Source organism: Rhamphochromis sp. 'chilingali' (assembly GCF_963969265.1).
Source record: "Rhamphochromis sp. 'chilingali' genome assembly, chromosome: 16".
Taxonomy (NCBI): domain Eukaryota; kingdom Metazoa; phylum Chordata; class Actinopteri; order Cichliformes; family Cichlidae; genus Rhamphochromis; species Rhamphochromis sp. 'chilingali'.
This window is the reverse complement of record NC_137943.1, coordinates 26,750,172-26,768,006: the sequence shown is the minus strand read 5'-3', so window position 1 is coordinate 26,768,006 and position 17,835 is coordinate 26,750,172. Positions and strand designations below refer to the sequence as shown.

Genomic DNA, 17,835 nt, shown 5'->3' with positions numbered 1-17,835 from the left:
AAAGAGATTTAACAGTCATTTCTCTTGTTAGGAATGAAATGCAATGGAAAGCAAAATCTTATGTTGAAATATAGAAATGTGATTTTAAGACTCAAAAAAGAAAGCTCAACGTGCAATTAAACTTATAGCTACATGTGTACCTTTTCTGGATTTGCAATCCCAAACCATGTAAACATGAGAAGCAGCACTGCTCTCCTTCACAGGGATAAATGTGTCGTCCCACTCACAGCTTGCCTCAAGTCCTTTTAAAAGACAGTCATTGAAGCTAAGAGCTTGACATTTCACACCACATTATTCATCAGCATGTTCATAAACAAGGAAATGAGGAAGACTTCTTAAGTGAGATTAGCTGCATGCCTTCTGACTAAGACCTCCACACATCCACCACAGATTGGTTGGTGTCAAAATGCTGTGCTTTGAACTCTCAAAGTTTTCTAATTTGCAAAAGAAGAGCTTGTGTGTATGTAAGCCTGTGTGTGTGTGTGTGTGTGTGTGTTTGAGAGACAGGGCTGTTGTTATATTAAAGCCCGGTGGCCATGTTTGCATATCAAAACAAATCAGCATGTTCCAGACAAACTGGGTCCTGTCTTAATTAAAAGAAAATGAGAAGCCTGTGCTTCTTCTGCGATAGCATCACTGGGTCGACAGCGTTGTCTGCTGCATGGACAGACTCTAATAAAGCAGCAAGTCACACAAAAGGGTGTTGTCACTGTTCATAACACTGTGGCCAGTGTGGGCCGATTGATTTGGTGGGTCTGGATTGTTCAACCACATTTTAAATCAACATCCATTTTGTGGTGCGTTTTTCCAGCAAACACAAAGCTTTATTGGACCACAGAGAAATAAGGAGTGGCTGTACCTGAAGAGGTTGTTTTTTTTTTTTTGCTTGATTTGAAGGAAGAAAGCAAACGAAGACTGGGTTTATAGTCTCTATTTACTGTAGCTGTAGTGCATGTTTGTCCTCCGCTATTTTTATTTAACCGAATGAGCATCTTCAAAAGTTCCCACTGTGGAGGATAAAAGTAGCAAGGCAAAATATTTCAGACGTTGGTGAAATCTTAATGTCTGTACAGAGCTAAGAAAAATATTTTACAAGTAGCTTTTAGAATGATTTTTATTTTTTTAAGGGAAAAACAACAATCCAAATCTACCTGGCTCTTTGTGAAAAAGCAAGCTTCTTTGTTTTCCTGCCTCTCACTTTGCAACTGGTCCAAGAAGATGACTGCTGTCCCTGAGCCTGGCTCAATTCAATGTTATTTATATGGCACCAAATCACAACAACAACCGCCTCAAGTCGCGTTATATTTTAAGGTAAAGGCCCTACAAAAACACAGAGAATACCCCATTAATCAAGCGACCCCCTTTGAGTAAGCACTTGGCAAATAGCGGGAAGGAAAAACTCCCTTTTTAACAGTAAGAAACCTCACTGCAACTACCTTATAATATGTCACATTCAAATGACTGGTTAGCTGGTACTAGATGAATAAAACTGAAATGAAGTGATGACTGTTGTCTCATAGGTGATTGATATCAAGCCAAATAAACACCTTCAACTCTTTGTTGTGTTCCTGAAACAATATTTTGAAGTGGATCCCTTCTTTTAAACACTCATTCTTGTTGATTTTGTCTTTCAGAATCTTTCATGAAAATTAAAAAAACCAGTGAAGATCTCTGAATGATTTATTAATTATTTCAGTGCGGACCTCGGCGAGATTTCCCTTAAATTTCACAGCAGTCTACTCCTTAGCTCTCCGAGATGTTTCTTTTTACATCAAAGTCTGACCGACACTGGACCACAGCTTGTCTAAAAATGCATCAAAGCATAGACTTAAAGCCTTGCCATGACAAAACAGCAGGGTTTAACTTTTTAGGTACGCTCTAGGGTGCTGTCTATAATGCCTTCTCATACACTTTAAACACTGATAACATTTCCTCGCTCCCTTATTGCCTTCCCAGGAAGACATTTCTCTGCCACTTTCCTAAGAAAGAGAAATGCTCAAAGTTTAGGTGTTAAAGAGGGCTTTCTTTCAGCATTTTTGCTTGACATATACCCCACAAGCCCACCCCACCCCATCTCCCTGCACTGTTGTATCTGTGAGAAAACAAGGGAGAGAAGGTCTGAACACCTTTTCAAACAGCCAGGTAAACCCTCCACTCCAAATGTGTCACCTCATCAACAGCAGGCGAGCAGAGTTTCGAGATGCCTGCCTGGTTGTTCTTGTCAAGACTTTTCTTATCAGGGCCCAGGCTTTGTTTCTCTGTCTTGCCAAGTTAAAGCCTCGGATGCTGCGGATGCTGATGCATATGTGTGGGAACAGACAAGAAGGAGTAACAAGCTTTGAGAAGCAGCAGGGTGATGAGGCCGGTCGGGAGATAAGGAACACATGCTGTCAAAGTGCTCTCAAGCAAGAGTTTGAATATGAACCTGCTCACTTTTCCTCCGCCGCATCATTTTAAAACTATAATGAACTGTGCTTGGAAAAGAATCAAAGGAACGAGTGCAGAAAATTTTTTGACACCTTTACCGTGTAGCATCCTGTTGGTTCAGTATAATGATCGCAATGTGTGCATAACTAAATCGCACCAGATGTGGTTGACATTCACGGTCATTGTCACTTTGATGATTGGGATTTTTTGAAGCACTGCGGAGAAGTTGATGCATGTGATGTTGAGGGAAAGTTTTCAGAAGTGATGAAATGGTAGAAACTCTGCATTCAAACTGTCACTAGGACAAAATCTGAGCCAAGATGAGAAACAGAGCCCTGTGGCTACACAAGTAAAAGACCCCCAAATCTCCTACAGTGGAGTAAGACATCAAAAACTTAAAGAGACACATACTGTAAATGACCACAAACCATACAGCAAAGTTGTTTTATCGTTATGCATCTCCTAGAGCTTTTACTATATGTTTGCAGATGTTTTGTGTCATTTTGCTTCTGTTTTTTTAGGTTTTGTGACTCTGCCTGAGGGGTGTTCTATAAAGAGAGATTAATGGGCCAGAGTTTTCAGTGTCACAACGGTGCATCCCTTTTTACCTGGCTGGATCACTATGGTAACTTATGCTGAACACATAATGGCTCCGGAGCAGGTTATGTTCAGAGCTTCACTTTAATATTGTGTGTAAATGCCACATTTTCACTCATTCTTTTCCTGACTGCAGGCAGTGAGTGGGAGATGGATTCCTTTCTTTGACTGGGTATTTGCCTGCATTGAGTTGGTGATGCAGTTGACGTGTAAATATAAATATATAAATAAATATAAGTAAATATATTCATGGTGGGGGATAGTTTAATTGATTAATCCAAAATTGCCCATAGGTGGGAATGCGTGAGTGAATGTGAGTGTGAATGGTTGTCTGTCTCTATGTGTTAGCCCTGCGACAGACTGGCGACCTGTCCAGGGTGTACCCCGCCTCTTGCCCTGTGACAGCTGGGATAGGCTCCAGCACCACCCGCAACCCTGAAAAGGATAAGCGGAAGCGAATGGATGGATGGATGGATGGATGGATATTCATGGTGCAAATTTGCTGCCAACTTGCAGATATTGCAGGTAATTGATCAGTCTAATTATAGGCTATTTATCACTGGGAATATTAAACCAGCACAGTGGTTTCTGTGTATCCCTCATTATGGAATGGAGCTTCTCAAGTAGTCTGTTATGTTTGATGTTTCACACCTGTGCAGATGTCACATTAGACGAAAACCTTGGAGCTCAGAATAAGCGGTAAACAAATAAATGAAACGCTGAATTCACAAGATTAGATGTTTATGTCGGTATTCCCCTCTTGCCTTATTTGCAGCGCCAGTATGTCGTTCACATTTTATATATATTTTTATATTCTTTATAAGACCTCTTGCAATGTCTCAAACTGGAGTAGGTGGCACTTTGTTGGCCCATTTTCTGCAGAAGAAGAGTCGCATGACGAGACTGCCTCTTTTATATAAGCACACTCAGAAACTGAAGCAGAAAGCCTGGGAACCCATCATCTCTGAGTAGGACTTCAGTTATACTGACTGGAAACAAACTTTCTTTGTTTTACATATTTTTATGTAATCTTATGGAGTAGTTTCCTTGCTTTGCTTTGTACTTTTGCGTTCTGCATCTCCTTGTAGTGATGTCATGGCGGGTAAAGGCCAGCCTTGTTGGCATGTTCACTAATCCATCTGTGGCTTTACTTTTTAATTGGTGTTAATTACTAAATTATTAGCAGGCTAAACCAAGTTGGTTATCATAGCAAAAAACACACCTGCGGTCAGCAATATGTTGACATTAGCATTTACTGTCAAAACAATTCACTTTTTATCCCATCATCTCCCTACTTGCATTGAGTACACGTGACTCCACCAGAGCTGGAATTGCTGTTTTTATCACCAGAGCATTGTATAAATGCAATATGCAGGCTAAACTTGTTTTGAAATCTAAAATTAATGGTGACATTATGCGAAACAAATTGCCTAAGAACATCAGACAAAGTCGGTGTATCCTCAGCTGACTCATTTTCACCATAAGGTTTTCTTAGCTTTGTTTCATCTGCCAAAATTATGCATACATTAGAGGTTGCGTGTCTTTATAGTTTCCTCTTATGCCTGCCCTTTGTAGTTGTGTTGAACTTTGAATTATGAAAGAGGAAAAGCATTTAATGCATTAGTTAGACCACATTTTGCCTCATTCACTGTGCTCCATTTATTTTTTTCTCATAAAGCTTCAGTAAAAGTTGCAGTGTTTATTTACCAAAAGCCATCTAAAAGTGCATCAAACACTGAGAGATTAATGCATCCACTGGTTACCAATAACAGTTCCCATTAGGATAGTTCAGCTGTTCAGCAGGGGAAGCTCGATGAGAACCACATTTGAGTCTAATTCAGCTTAAGGATTCAATTGTGCTGTAGCACAAACCTGCTACATCAGCTCATATTTGAATCACTTCACAGTGTGTACGAGGGAGCTATGATGCATTTTCTAATAAATTTTCATAAGTTGATTTGATGAATTCTGATTTTTGCAAAATGTTTTTGGACCACCGCAGCTCAACTCATCTGCATGAATTTTAGTTGGAAGGGATTACAGCTGTGGCTGCAGGCCAGCGAGCTGGAGATCAGTATCATTGTGAGGTTTTGTTGCTACTATACTGTGAAAATGAGACCATGCTGGTAACGCTGTGAGGAAGCACTTGGTCACAGTGAAACTTGGGTACAGTTTTCCTCCCAAGACCGCTTTGGTACTTTGCCTTTAGGTTAGCAGGGTCATTCTCAGGCCTTTTCCTGTGTTGAAATCCTTCAGAAGCTGAAAAACACATGCTTCATACCGCAGCTAAACAGATTTTTAGTTTCATTATTAATCAAAAATAAAAAGAGCCAAGAACAATTTGCAAGAAGGTAAATGATTCATGCCACACAACAGCAAACAAATAGCTGGGGTTGTGTTTGTTTTTCCTAAATGAGGTTTGTTCAGCTACAGCTGAGGTCGATGGGAATTTTGTTACTTTTGAATATTTTTCATAGTTGCAGTGTACAAGGGCAAAGGTCGAAGGTTCACCAAAGTAGCTGGGCTTCATGCTCTGTTGGGATATTTTTGTTTGAATGAATTTATTTAATCAGCATCCAAAGGTCATTTCCAAAGATCTGCTGTGCTTTTATACTAGAATCTAAATGAAAAGCACTGCTCTATAAACATGTCAGTGCAGCGATATTGTAAACTTCATTTGAAAATTGAACCAAAATTATTAAGCTTATTTTCATTTCATCTTCAGGTGTAACTTAAAGGTTTTCATTGACCTCTAGAAGTGTTGCGAGTTTCAGTACACTGGAGACCATCAAATCTACACAAAACCAACAAGGAATTATTTTAAAAAGTATGATAGTAAGGCAGCATTTTTTTTTCCAGTCCTGTGATGGAGTACATGTTGGAGCACATTTAGATTTTTTTAAGTACAATGTTAATATTTCATTTAGTTTTTTTCATAACATCATGTCTGATTAGCGGCCAGCTCTTTTCTTCCTGAAAGCAGGCAGATCGTTCTGCATGCTGAAGGTATGTCATCCAACTATCGACACTTCATGCAGAGCAAGGCTCTTTTCTGATTAAGGATTTGATTATTTGACAGGGTTCATTTGTACCAGTCGATGCATAAGATGGATTTGTATTTTAATGAAGCTGTGGGGGAACTTGAATGATCTTGCAGCCAGGAATATCGACCTCAGGATTTAGAGAGATCTTTATTCTGCCCTAATACGCCAATGTGAGATTTTCTAATGATCTATCCAAGTTTTTCAGTTTTCATCCTTGTGGTCTCCCATGCATTAAATCCATCTAACTATCTTCTTTCACCCCCTACATCCTCCTCCTTTCCTCTGCAGGAAAATATCGAAGACCTGGCTGAGCACCGGCTGGTTCACTATGACCATCGCCCTGGAGCTGTGTGATAGGATCAATGTCTATGGCATGGTGGCGCCTGACTTCTGCAGGTGAGACAGTGGAGCTGAAAGTCAAAGATCATCACCAGCTCCACCAGCAAGCACCATCATTGAGATTTTTTTTAAAGGAGAGCCATAAATGCAGTAACTTCAAATATGAATTCATAGCAGCTGGCCTGATAAGAAAGATTAAAAACTAAATATATTAAGACAGCTGAAAATGAAATTTCAGTGTGGCTGGAGAGGGTTTTGGAATACTTAAATTGCTTGTGTATTAGTACATAATAATTCAGTAAACTGACAAGTATTCATAATGTTGAAAGAAAAGACAGAGTCCTGGGTTTTCTTCTGTTTCAGAAACATTATTATAGAGCCAGTGCCTGTTAACAGAGGTGTTAGATTTATACTAATCATCCAAATACAATGTACAATTTCAGATGGGGGAAAAACGACAGTGAAAGGATTTTCACTAATACAAAGTGCCTGGTCAAATTCCCTGCTATTGCATTAAAGCTTGAGTCATGCCTCCCTTTGCTTTTTCTGGCTTTGTCTACCTTTTTGTGCTGATACATTTGGTTTGTTTTCTGCACCATTCAATATCCCCACAACAAGCTTTTTACTTTTTCATTCGCTGCAGTGTGGCATCAATAAAAATATCCAATAATTGACCGACACACAATGGATTATCTGGTCCCGAGGCTGGGAAAGCACACATTGGTCGTGAACTCTGAATACAGACAACTGAAAAGCTGCATTGCTTTATTGCATTTAAAATCCGAATGTTTTTGTCCTCCACATGTTCTGTATTATTCAGTATGCAAATACAAGAGCACCCAGCGATGAACTGGAACATGCGTGCATGAGGGATAATGCCTCATGTGTATCCTGAAGGCAGGCATATTTTACCAGAGTGATTTCTGTTTGAGAGATGCTTTTTGTTAGGTCAGGTTAATGCATGTACTATAATGCTGATTAGATGATAAGAAGTCATTTTGTTGACAAGCAGAACTATATATTGCCATCTTATGAGGACCGTGTACTTTCAGTATATACTGACTAAACACTTGCTTTTCTTTCTTCAGAACTGGCTTTTTCTTTGGGCATAGACTCAACACGGTTCCTCTGAGATATTGACATGACAGCATCACACAGCATCAGCAGATTTGTCAGCCGTATATCCATGATGAGAATCTCCCACATCCACTACATCCCACAGGTGCTCTATTGGAGTGAGATTTAGTGACTATAGATGCCATTTGAGTGCAGTGAACTCACTGCCATTTTAAAGAAACCAGTCTGAGTTGATTTCAGCTCAAACTCAAATATCCTGCTGGAAGCAGCCATGGTAACACCGTGGTCATAACGGGATGACTATCCCAACAATACTCACGTAGCCCGTGCCATTTAAACAATGCTCACTTGGTACCAAGAGGCACAAACTATGGAGAGAAAAGATCCACCATAACATTACACCACCTCACCATCACCATCACTGAGAGTACAAGGCAGGATGTGTCTGTTCTTTCATGTTGTTTATGCCACATTTGACCCTACCATCCAAAAATCAAGAAATCGAGGCAACATTTTTTCAGTCTTCTGTCATTCAGTTTTGGTGAGCTCATATGAGCTGTAGCCTCGGGTTATTCTTATCAGCAGGCAGGATTGGCACCCACTGTGGGCTTTCGCTGCTGTAGCCCATCGGCTTCAAGGTTTGATGTGTGGTGCATTCAGAGATGCTCTTCTGCATACTTTGGTTGTAAGGAGTTCAGTTACTGCTCCCTTACTATCAGCTCAAAGCAGTCTTTGCATTCTCCTCTTGACCATGTCTACATGCCTAATTTCATTGAGTTTCTGCCATGTGATTTGCTTTGTAGATATTTGTGTTAATAAGCAGCTAAAGAGGTTAACCTAGCAAAGTGGCAGATAGTGCCGGTGTCACTAAAATGCAGCATCTGACTGTTTCTGCTGTCAGACAGCAATCTCGATTCAGTGCAGTAGTTTAGAATAAAATTTTAGCCTGAAGCAGATAAGATTCAGACTTTATGTTTTTAAATCGCTCTTCTTGAAAGTTCCAATTAAAGAAAATCGGGGACTCTTTTAAACAGTGTTTAACAACATTGTTTGTTATTGTTGATAAGCAGAGGTGGGACCAAGTCATTGTTTTGCAAGTCTCAAGTAAGTCTCAAGTCTTTATCCTCAAGTCAAGTCTCAAGTAATGTCAGGCAAGTCAGAGTCGAGTCTCAAGTCACTGGTGTAAAAGTCCGAGTAAAGTCACAAGTCTGAAATTTTGAATTTCAAGTCCTTTCGAGTCTTTAAAAAAAAAAAACGAAAAAAGAATGTTGCAGTTATGCTAAATGTAAATATTAGACCATGTAATTTTTAAATCTGTGTTTTTCTCAACACATGACAAAATAGTGAACTTAGAAAATATACACAAATTGTGAAATTGCACCTCTTTAAAATGCAGCTCAATTAAACTTAGCTCCAAGGATAATTTTCACCGACAGTTCTGAGATAAGCTGCATGTTATTCTTGGATGTGGTTGTAGGACCGGCTTTAAAATCGCATGACAAAAATATCATACACATTAAAAAAAAACTGTATCACCAACGTAGCCTGGAAAACATTTGCTAGTTAGATGAAGTCAGCTATCTCATTGTAGCATATTTATATTCATATTTATAATCATACGGTTGTTGGAGTGAGTGCATACACTCATGAAAGTTTAGTAACTTCAGGTCACTGCAACAAGCCCAGGTGCAGTTTACCGACGGATGGGTGCAGGACCTTGAAATGCACCGTGTAGAACGAAAGACCATCGTACGTATCATAAGTTTACCAGTCTCACAAATTGTCGTCATAAATACACATTCGTTAACCGTTTATTAATAGGACCTTTGAGCTCAAGGGTAATTAATTAGTAGTGGAAATAATTTCTGGTACGCGTTACAGAAATGTAGCAGTGACAATAATATTGTATGCTGTAATCGCACTGGGCAATTAGTGATACAAAACAACTGTTTTATCCTGTGAATAAAAGTATATGTTTTTGTCAATGTACCATAATAACAGAGGAGAAACGCAATATTGTGTCAGGACAATTCACTATTTATGCACAATAAACAAAGGAGCATAGCGCGACCATTTCTGTTCAGCGCCAGACTTGCTTGTAACCTATATCACTAATTATGTTATGAAAATGACGTATTAACTACTACAAAACTCTGACCTTTGTGGAAATGCTTGGAGCAGACTAACCTGTGAGCTGTAGTGTTCTGGGACGTTATATTTGATCTTTGAATGGCTGCAATCCAGGACACCCGTCGCCTCTTTGTTACTTCGGAAACATGGCTCGAACAATTTCTCTTCAACGACGTAATCCGATAACAACCGATCTCTTTACCCGTCGGCTTCCCGTGGCTGTCATGCGACCGGCTATTGCAGTTAATAATACAACAGCTTCTTGACATTTTTGTGTTTCTTTTTATCGCTGTGTGACTGATTTCAATTGAAAGCCTGCGTGCGCTAGTACCTCTTGCCACGAGTTCCCAGAATCCTTTGCGGTTTTACCCCTGAATGACGTCACATTTTCAATCTCTATATAATATGCATGTTAAATTTTATATTTGGGGTGAAATATCAAGTCTTTTCAAGTAAACCGGTTCAAGTCCAATTCAAGTCCCAAGTCATTGGTGTAAAAGTCCAAGTCAAGTCACAAGTCTTAGAACATTTTTTCAAGTCAAGTCTAAAGTCATAAAAGTAATGACTCGAGTCTGACTCGAGTCCAAGTCATGTGACTCGAGTCCACGTGAAAAGACCCAGGAAAACCGAGTTAACGATAAAAACGATAACAAAATAACGCTGAAAACCCTGAAAGCCATACATTTCACACCTGAGCCTCAACTCTCGCGCCCGGTACCAAACGACTCACGGACCAGTACCGGTCCGAGGCCCGGGTGTTGGGGACCGCTGTGATAAGGAACATTACAGCATTGTTCTATGATGTGTTGACTTTTCATAAGATGAAAGGATGTAAAAAGGTTAAACTTTGTGTAATTGCATTTTTAATTAATTAATTTAATTAGCCTATTAAGGGCTAATTATGCAATTAAAATAGTAAAGAAGCATATAAATTATTCCAACTTTGAGATTTTTCTTCGTTGCAGCAAAATTATTAAATAATTCATTCATTAATAGAAAGAAGTAAATTAATTCTAGCAAATGCAACAGATGCAAGCCAAATTAGATGTTAAAAAAAGTGTATCAATGCATCAATACTGTAGATTCACAGTACAGGGAACTTTCAGAGAAGCGCTCTCATCCTGATGGTCCTCTATAGGAGAAATGAACTACAGGGAGTGCAGAATTATTAGGCAAATGAGTATTTTGTCCACATCATCCTCTTCATGCATGTTGTCTTACTCCAAGCTGTATAGGCTCGAAAGCCTACTACCAATTAAGCATATTAGGTGATGTGCATCTCTGTAATGAGAAGGGGTGTGGTCTAATGACATCAACACCCTATATCAGGTGTGCATAATTATTAGGCAACGTCCTTTCCTTTGGCATGGTGGGTCAAAAGAAGGACTTGACAGGCTCAGAAAAGTCAAAAATAGTGAGATATCTTGCAGAGGGATGCAGCAGTCTCAAAATTGCAAAGCTTCTGAAGCGTGATCATCGAACAATCAAGCGTTTCATTCAAAATAGTCAACAGGGTCGCAAGAAGCGTGTGGAAAAACCGAGGCGCAAAATAACTGCCCATGAACTGAGAAAAGTCAAGCGTGCAGCTGCCAAGATGCCACTTGCCACCAGTTTGGCCATATTTCAGAGCTGCAACATCACTGGAGTGCCCAAAAGCACAAGGTGTGCAATACTCAGAGACATGGCCAAGGTAAGAAAGGCTGAAAGACGACCACCACTGAACAAGACACACAAGCTGAAACGTCAAGACTGGGCCAAGAAATATCTCAAGACTGGTTTTTCTAAGGTTTTATGGACTGATGAAATGAGAGTGAGTCTTGATGGGCCAGATGGATGGGCCCGTGGCTGGATTGGTAAAGGGCAGAGAGCTCCAGTCCGACTCAGACGCCAGCAAGGTGGAGGTGGAGTACTGGTTTGGGCTGGTATCATCAAAGATGAGCTTGTGGGGCCTTTTCGGGTTGAGGATGGAGTCAAGCTCAACTCCCAGTCCTACTGCCAGTTTCTGGAAGACACCTTCTTCAAGCAGTGGTACAGGAAGAAGTCTGCATCCTTCAAGAAAAACATGATTTTCATGCAGGACAATGCTCCATCACACGCGTCCAAGTACTCCATAGCGTGGCTGGCAAGAAAGGGTATAAAAGAAGAAAAACTAATGACATGGCCACCTTGTTCACCTGATCTGAACCCCATTGAGAACCTGTGGTCCATCATCAAATGTGAGATTTACAAGGAGGGAAAACAGTACACCTCTCTGAACAGTGTCTGGGAGGCTGTGGTTGCTGCTGCACGCAATGTTGATGGTGAACAGATCAAAACACTGACAGAATCCATGGATGGCAGGCTTTTGAGTGTCCTTGCAAAGAAAGGTGGCTATATTGGTCGCTGATTTGTTTTTGTTTTGTTTTTGAATGTCAGAAATGTATATTTGTGAATGTGGAGATGTTATATTGGTTTCACTGGTAAAAATAAATAATTGAAATGGGTATATATTTGTTTTTTGTTAAGTTGCCTAATAATTATGCACAGTAATAGTCACCTGCACACACAGATATCCCCCTAAAATAGCTAAAACTAAAAACAAACTAAAAACTACTTCCAGAAACATTCAGCTTTGATATTAATGAGTTTTTTGGGTTCATTGAGAACATGGTTGTTGTTCAATAATAAAATTATTCCTCAAAAATACAACTTGCCTAATAATTCTGCACTCCCTGTATGGGTTATGCAGCAGTTTGTGAATCCCTCTTGATTCTGGCAACCAAATTAACCAGCCTTGTTAGCAGAGTTTAATGGTTTGAATTATAGCTCACGTCTCATTGGTCTCAGCCTGTGCTTTAATTGGGGGATTTTATTGAACAGGGAACAAATCTTATTAGATTTCTCAATAAAAAAGAACAAACTGTAAAATGTTCTGTATATCTTTGTCCTTGGCTGTGATTGCTTAAAGAATATTTTTTTATTTTGGGTTTTAGCACAAATTCAATATAGACAATAACGACGAGGGTGTGCTGCTGTTTCATTTCTTTGAGCAATCATTGGCCTAAGCCAATATTTAGCGTGTCTCTTAGTTTACATCATGACTGCAGTCAGTCGATTTTTACTGAATGCGATGCTACTGAGAATTTAAAAGTGTACCTCAAATGCCATGTGAGATTCACTTTATTGACATTCAAGTGTGTGTATAAATATATAACGCTAAAGCATTAATAAATAACTAACAAATATAAATAATGCATGAATTGTAATATTAAAATATTCCTTACTATTCCTTCAGTGCTGCCTTTTCTGTTATATAACTTTTTTCAGTCGTAAGATGCAGGGGAATTTTTTTTTACTTTGTTAAATTGCTGCTACATGCTGTTTATGGACTGCTTTTAAAATGCCCACCTTTCCTTTTTTTTCCCCAAAGGAACACTTCTTTCTAAAAACAAATTGATTCTTAAAAAAAATGTAAGTCAATTTTGGGGCTTGTGATTTTTACACAGTGGCCAGATTTCTAAAAGTATTTTTTTTTTTTTTTTTTTTTTAAATAAATGATTGATCATAGTGGTGAAGTACATTTCCCCACATTTTAAGGTGTTTTTAGAACTCACAGTTTTTATTGCACTCCCAGCGTGTGCAGAGAAGCTGGGGAACAATATGAAACCCTCCCTGTTAGGCTTTCATGACAATGTTGTTCATGACAACGCTGAACAACTTCTGTTACACAAAAGTTTCAGTGTTGTGCAAGACAACTGGAAACAAAAAAAATTAAAAGGATACATCTGCCACTGAGATTATAAAAGCAGAAGGGGTTCAGAACTAATTATTTTCCTGATCTTACAAAAAAATTATATAATACAGTTGAAAATTTTCATTTTACTGTTGCAGTTTTTTAACTGAAACAGAACTAACAAAGCCAGCACCCTTGTCTTTTCATGCTATTAAAGCATTTCGAGTGATGTAAACCAGCGCTATCATTTGCTCAGCAGTTGCAATATCTTACAAACTCACATTTAAAATGTATCACGGTCAGAAATGCATACAAGTCCAAGACTCAAATTTGATTTGAGCTCACACTGAATAGAAAAATGGGCAGATGTGGAAAAAATCTAATGGCATAATGATTAATATATGAAGATAAATTGCTCTATGGACGTGATGACTGGCGTAGGTGAAAATGCTAAAATGCCTCATTAATATTTCAGCAGAATCTCAGCTATTATGACAGATGTGTGTGAAGAAGTGATTTAACACTGGGCAAAATTCAGAAATGAAAATTGTTTGAAATACACAAACAGGAAGTCTACTGTCAATGGAAAATTGTATTTAGTAGTCAGTATAATCTTTTAGTGATATAAGTTTGCATATGGTAGAATACTGCATGTAGTTATTTGTATTAGAAAATATTCAACCATGTATACTTAGAGGCATATAATTAATTGTGTGTGATCTCTAACAGGCTGCAGGCTTGGGGTGCATCCCAGGAATGCACCCCCACGTCTGGGAGCATGAGAGCTCATACCTTGTTTTATTGTTTTACGGCAGGATTAACGTAGCTATGTCTGTTTTAGTTTAAGTGCTTCTTTACATATAGATGAACTGCTGGACTTCCTCACCATGTTATCTAGGGTGGGGGAGACTACCCCCTTTCCTGACCAAGGATGTACCTTTTGTGCTCTCATGACCCTTTGATCAGCAGGACACACACACACACACACACACACACACCTACTGAAGTATAAATAAAGATTGGGGCAGTTTCTTAGTGCGAGTCTCAGTCTGGAGGCTGCCCTTGCTAGCAAGAAGTTCTGTGTGTTTCTCTTCTCTGAGTCTTTACTGAAGAAGTGTTTTAGAATATTTTCCCTAACATCTACTTTCTTCACCATCTAATTTAATTTAAATGAAAATCTGTGCAGTTAATCTGCAAAGGAAAATTAAGTTGAAAAATCATTAACACCATTAAGGCTGGGTTTTCCAATTTTAGAAACAGAATACGGTGCAGAGTATTTGCTACACTGTTATAACACAATAATATGTTGTCAGCTTTGTGAGAGCAGTTTGTTTGGCTCACTCTTTGTTCAAGCTTACAATGCCCTTGTGTATAAAGAAATATTTTACTAGCCTGTTAAAGAAAGAATTCGCCCTGACCTCAAGTACATCCGACACTTCAGAGCATTCGGGGTCTACAATGTTGTGCAAAGCCTCAAACCAGAAGGCTGTAATGCTGTTTACTAAGAAACAGAACATGCAAGTTTCAACATATTTTGGGCATGTATGGTGTTGTGTACTTCTACTTTTAAAAAAGAAAGACATAGATGTTCTTTCTAGATGCTCCAGCTCCTCCCACAGTCCAAAGATGCGCAAGTTAAGTTAGCAATTCTATATTCTTTCTAAATTGGTGTGAATATGAGCATGAATGTTTGTCTGCCTCTCTTTGCCAGCTTTGAGACAGACTGGTCCTATGACCTTCAGACCTTCTTGTGCTATGACAGCTTAAACAAAAATCAATTGAAGGAAGAGGTTAATCTGTCTGAGAAATCAAAGACATTCTATGCTAAAGTTTGTGTAAAGAGTGGAGGGGAAAGTGTAACCTTGTAATATTCTAACACTGTAACATTTATTTCTACCTGGTTCTATAGTAGAATCATTTTGGCCACAACCAGGACAGTGTGGGATTTTGGCAAGTTGAAGACACCTAAGATTGTTTGTAACAGTGCAGGTGGGGAAAAGAATTACCTACTAAATCACGTAGTAATTTATATTGCAAGCGCCAGTAGGTGTTACTTTGTGCAGGCTGTGATCAGCCTTATGTACCATGAAACTTCTTTTTTGCAACCAGTGAAACAACCTGCAATGTAAGAAAACACCAGCAAATACAAAAGTGCTGCAAAAGCACACAAAACACAACAGAAGTGTTTTTGGGGGAGACGATGATTGGATGCAACAGTTGCAGAAGTGACAAGCTAACAGTAAACAGCTAATAGCAAACATGTATTTAAGGTATTAGAATTTACATTTACAACAAATACTCTGCTGCTTTTAACTGTGTCTCAGCGCAGTCTGTCACTTCACTGGGTGTTCTGTCATGTTATTGTGTCCCCAGAAACACTGCTGTTGTGTTTTCTGTAGGGTTTTTTTTTTTTTATTTAGACAGTGTTTTGTTCAACTTCTGTAGTGTTTTGAGTGCTTTTACAGCATTTTTGCTCCGGGCCACTGTACACTGAAGTCAACCCCGTCCATCCACAAGTCAAAATGTTGGATTGTTATCTCAAAATTTACACTTGTAATTCAAAACTGAGAAAATAACTTATCTCTGCTAAATTGTGGCAAAAAGCGTATTTTTTTCAGTCACGCTTCTATATTTTTCACTTCAATCTTTTAAAGCACTTTAAAGCGCATTTATTGTAGTGAATCTCATTGTACGTCTTTTCTCTCTTTACACTAATCTCAAGTGATGAGCGAAACAGCTGCCCTCCCATCACTTTGTTCTGCCTATTAAATGGGAGCTCACTCCCCCACTGTCGCCAACTGGATCCTTGCCGGGTTTCTGTCTATACAACTGCAATGTCTTTACTTTACAAAGTAATCCCAGGTGCCCTGCAATGTCTGTTGAATGATAAATAAAACTGAACTCAGTTGGATTTGAATGAAATGTTGATATATGAAGTGCCATGAACTTAAACCAAGCACAAGAGACTTATTATTCATGTTCAAACAAAGCTGCTGCTTTTAGCTTTTTTTCTTTGCTTGGCTTTTCCGCTCACTCTTCAGCAGCAGATGGCATTTAAAAAGTCATAAAAACTAGTTACATTTAGCTGTGTGGGCCGTGCAAACCTCAAACAAATGAATGCAGATCAGTCTCTCTCCCTCACCTTGAAATGAAAAATGCATTCTGGTGTCACATGAACCTCTGTGACTCATTAAAGTGGTTTTAAATGTCAACAGTCTCTTCCCTCTCCCTCTCTCTTTCCATCACTGCAGGGAGCCTCAGAACCACTCTGTCCCCTATCACTACTATGAGCCACGTGGCCCAGATGAGTGCGCTATGTACATTTCTCATGAGCGTGGGCGACGGGGCAGTCACCACCGCTTTATAACAGAGAAGCGCGTCTTCGCCAACTGGGCACGGACATTTGACATCCATTTCTACCAGCCGGACTGGAGCCCCCCGCCTCTCCCAGCCAACCGGACGCTTGAGGGGACAGTCACTGCAGCTCCGCTGAAGACGTGACTTTTGTGGGGTTAAAGAAAATGCTTTAGAAATTTGTGTAAGGACTGTAAAGATTTGCATTCAGGGGGTGCGGCACCCTTGAAACAACGAATAAAACATGAAGGAAAATTAGTCATTACAGATGAAAACAGATGCAGCTCCAGCAGTGTTTTGTTTACTGTGGTGAACCAATTCAAACTTGAACAATCCTCACTGAAAGCCTTGTAAAGTGAGGTAATACAAGAAGGCAACATCATTACACACTCTGCTCATGATGCATGCTTGCAATGTCTTACTGTGGACTCTCTAGCTCGTCGTGTATATGTGTGTGTGTATGCATATCTTTACTAGAGGGATCACAGGGGATATAAACTTGAGTCTGGTCTATCAACAAAGTCACTGTTGAATCGTGGATCTGTGCAGGATTCGCTGAAGGATTCGTGGAAAGAAAAATACCATTAGAATGTTTTGAAATCTTGCTACTGGAGGCAGTGCAAGGTGAATACAAATAATGGTGTAGCTCGAGTTAAATTTGGCTATTTGAAAGTGCGAACAGTCACTGTTCAGGTGTGATATTGCTCTGCATTTTTCAAAGATTGGGGAGGTCAAGTTGAATGAGATTTGTTAGACCTCCCATGTCACACAACAAAGGCTCAGACACCTTCAAAGCGTTTTTATAAATCACTTCCCTGACTCATTTAGGCTGCCTTTCAGATGTGTGCATTATGAGCTCACCCTAACTCAAATGTCCCGATGTCGCACAGTCTGGCTGAATGACAAGCGTGTACTGGTAGGTTTTATCCTGTGCGTATGTGTGTGTGTGCACCTCCTCTGGTGCCAGATGTATGTATCATAAGGCTTTGTTGGCTCCTGTCACCAGTTAATAGTGAGATCATATAGCTACCAGCTGGGTGTAAATGCACAACCATGTCACACAGGTAGGAAATTAGGATCGAGGACAGGGATGCAGGAGCAGCTATCCATCCAACTGTGTATCTGCTGCCAGGTCTGAAAGCCCATATCAACAAG

The 17,835-nt window shown here is 39.5% G+C and overlaps 1 protein-coding gene across 3 annotated transcripts in view; it reads left to right on the top strand.

Annotated features, from left to right (window-relative positions):
- The window catches only part of st6galnac5a (ST6 (alpha-N-acetyl-neuraminyl-2,3-beta-galactosyl-1,3)-N-acetylgalactosaminide alpha-2,6-sialyltransferase 5a), a 76,335-nt gene extending 59,397 nt beyond the window's left edge, over positions 1-16,938 (top strand). The window contains exons 4-6 of one of the 3 annotated variants that reach the window (XR_013969153.1): positions 6,357-6,464; positions 7,496-7,629; positions 16,578-16,713. Coding sequence is in view for 2 of the 3 variants with exons in the window: in XM_080861468.1 (XP_080717594.1) it covers positions 6,357-6,464; positions 16,578-16,827 (358 nt within the window). In the remaining variant the exon portion in view is untranslated. Of the gene's footprint in view, positions 1-6,356; positions 6,465-7,495; positions 7,630-16,577 lie in introns of all 3 variants that reach the window. The other 2 variants (XM_080861468.1, XM_080861469.1) reach the window with 2 other exon arrangements.
- The last annotated feature ends 897 nt before the right edge of the window (positions 16,939-17,835 follow it).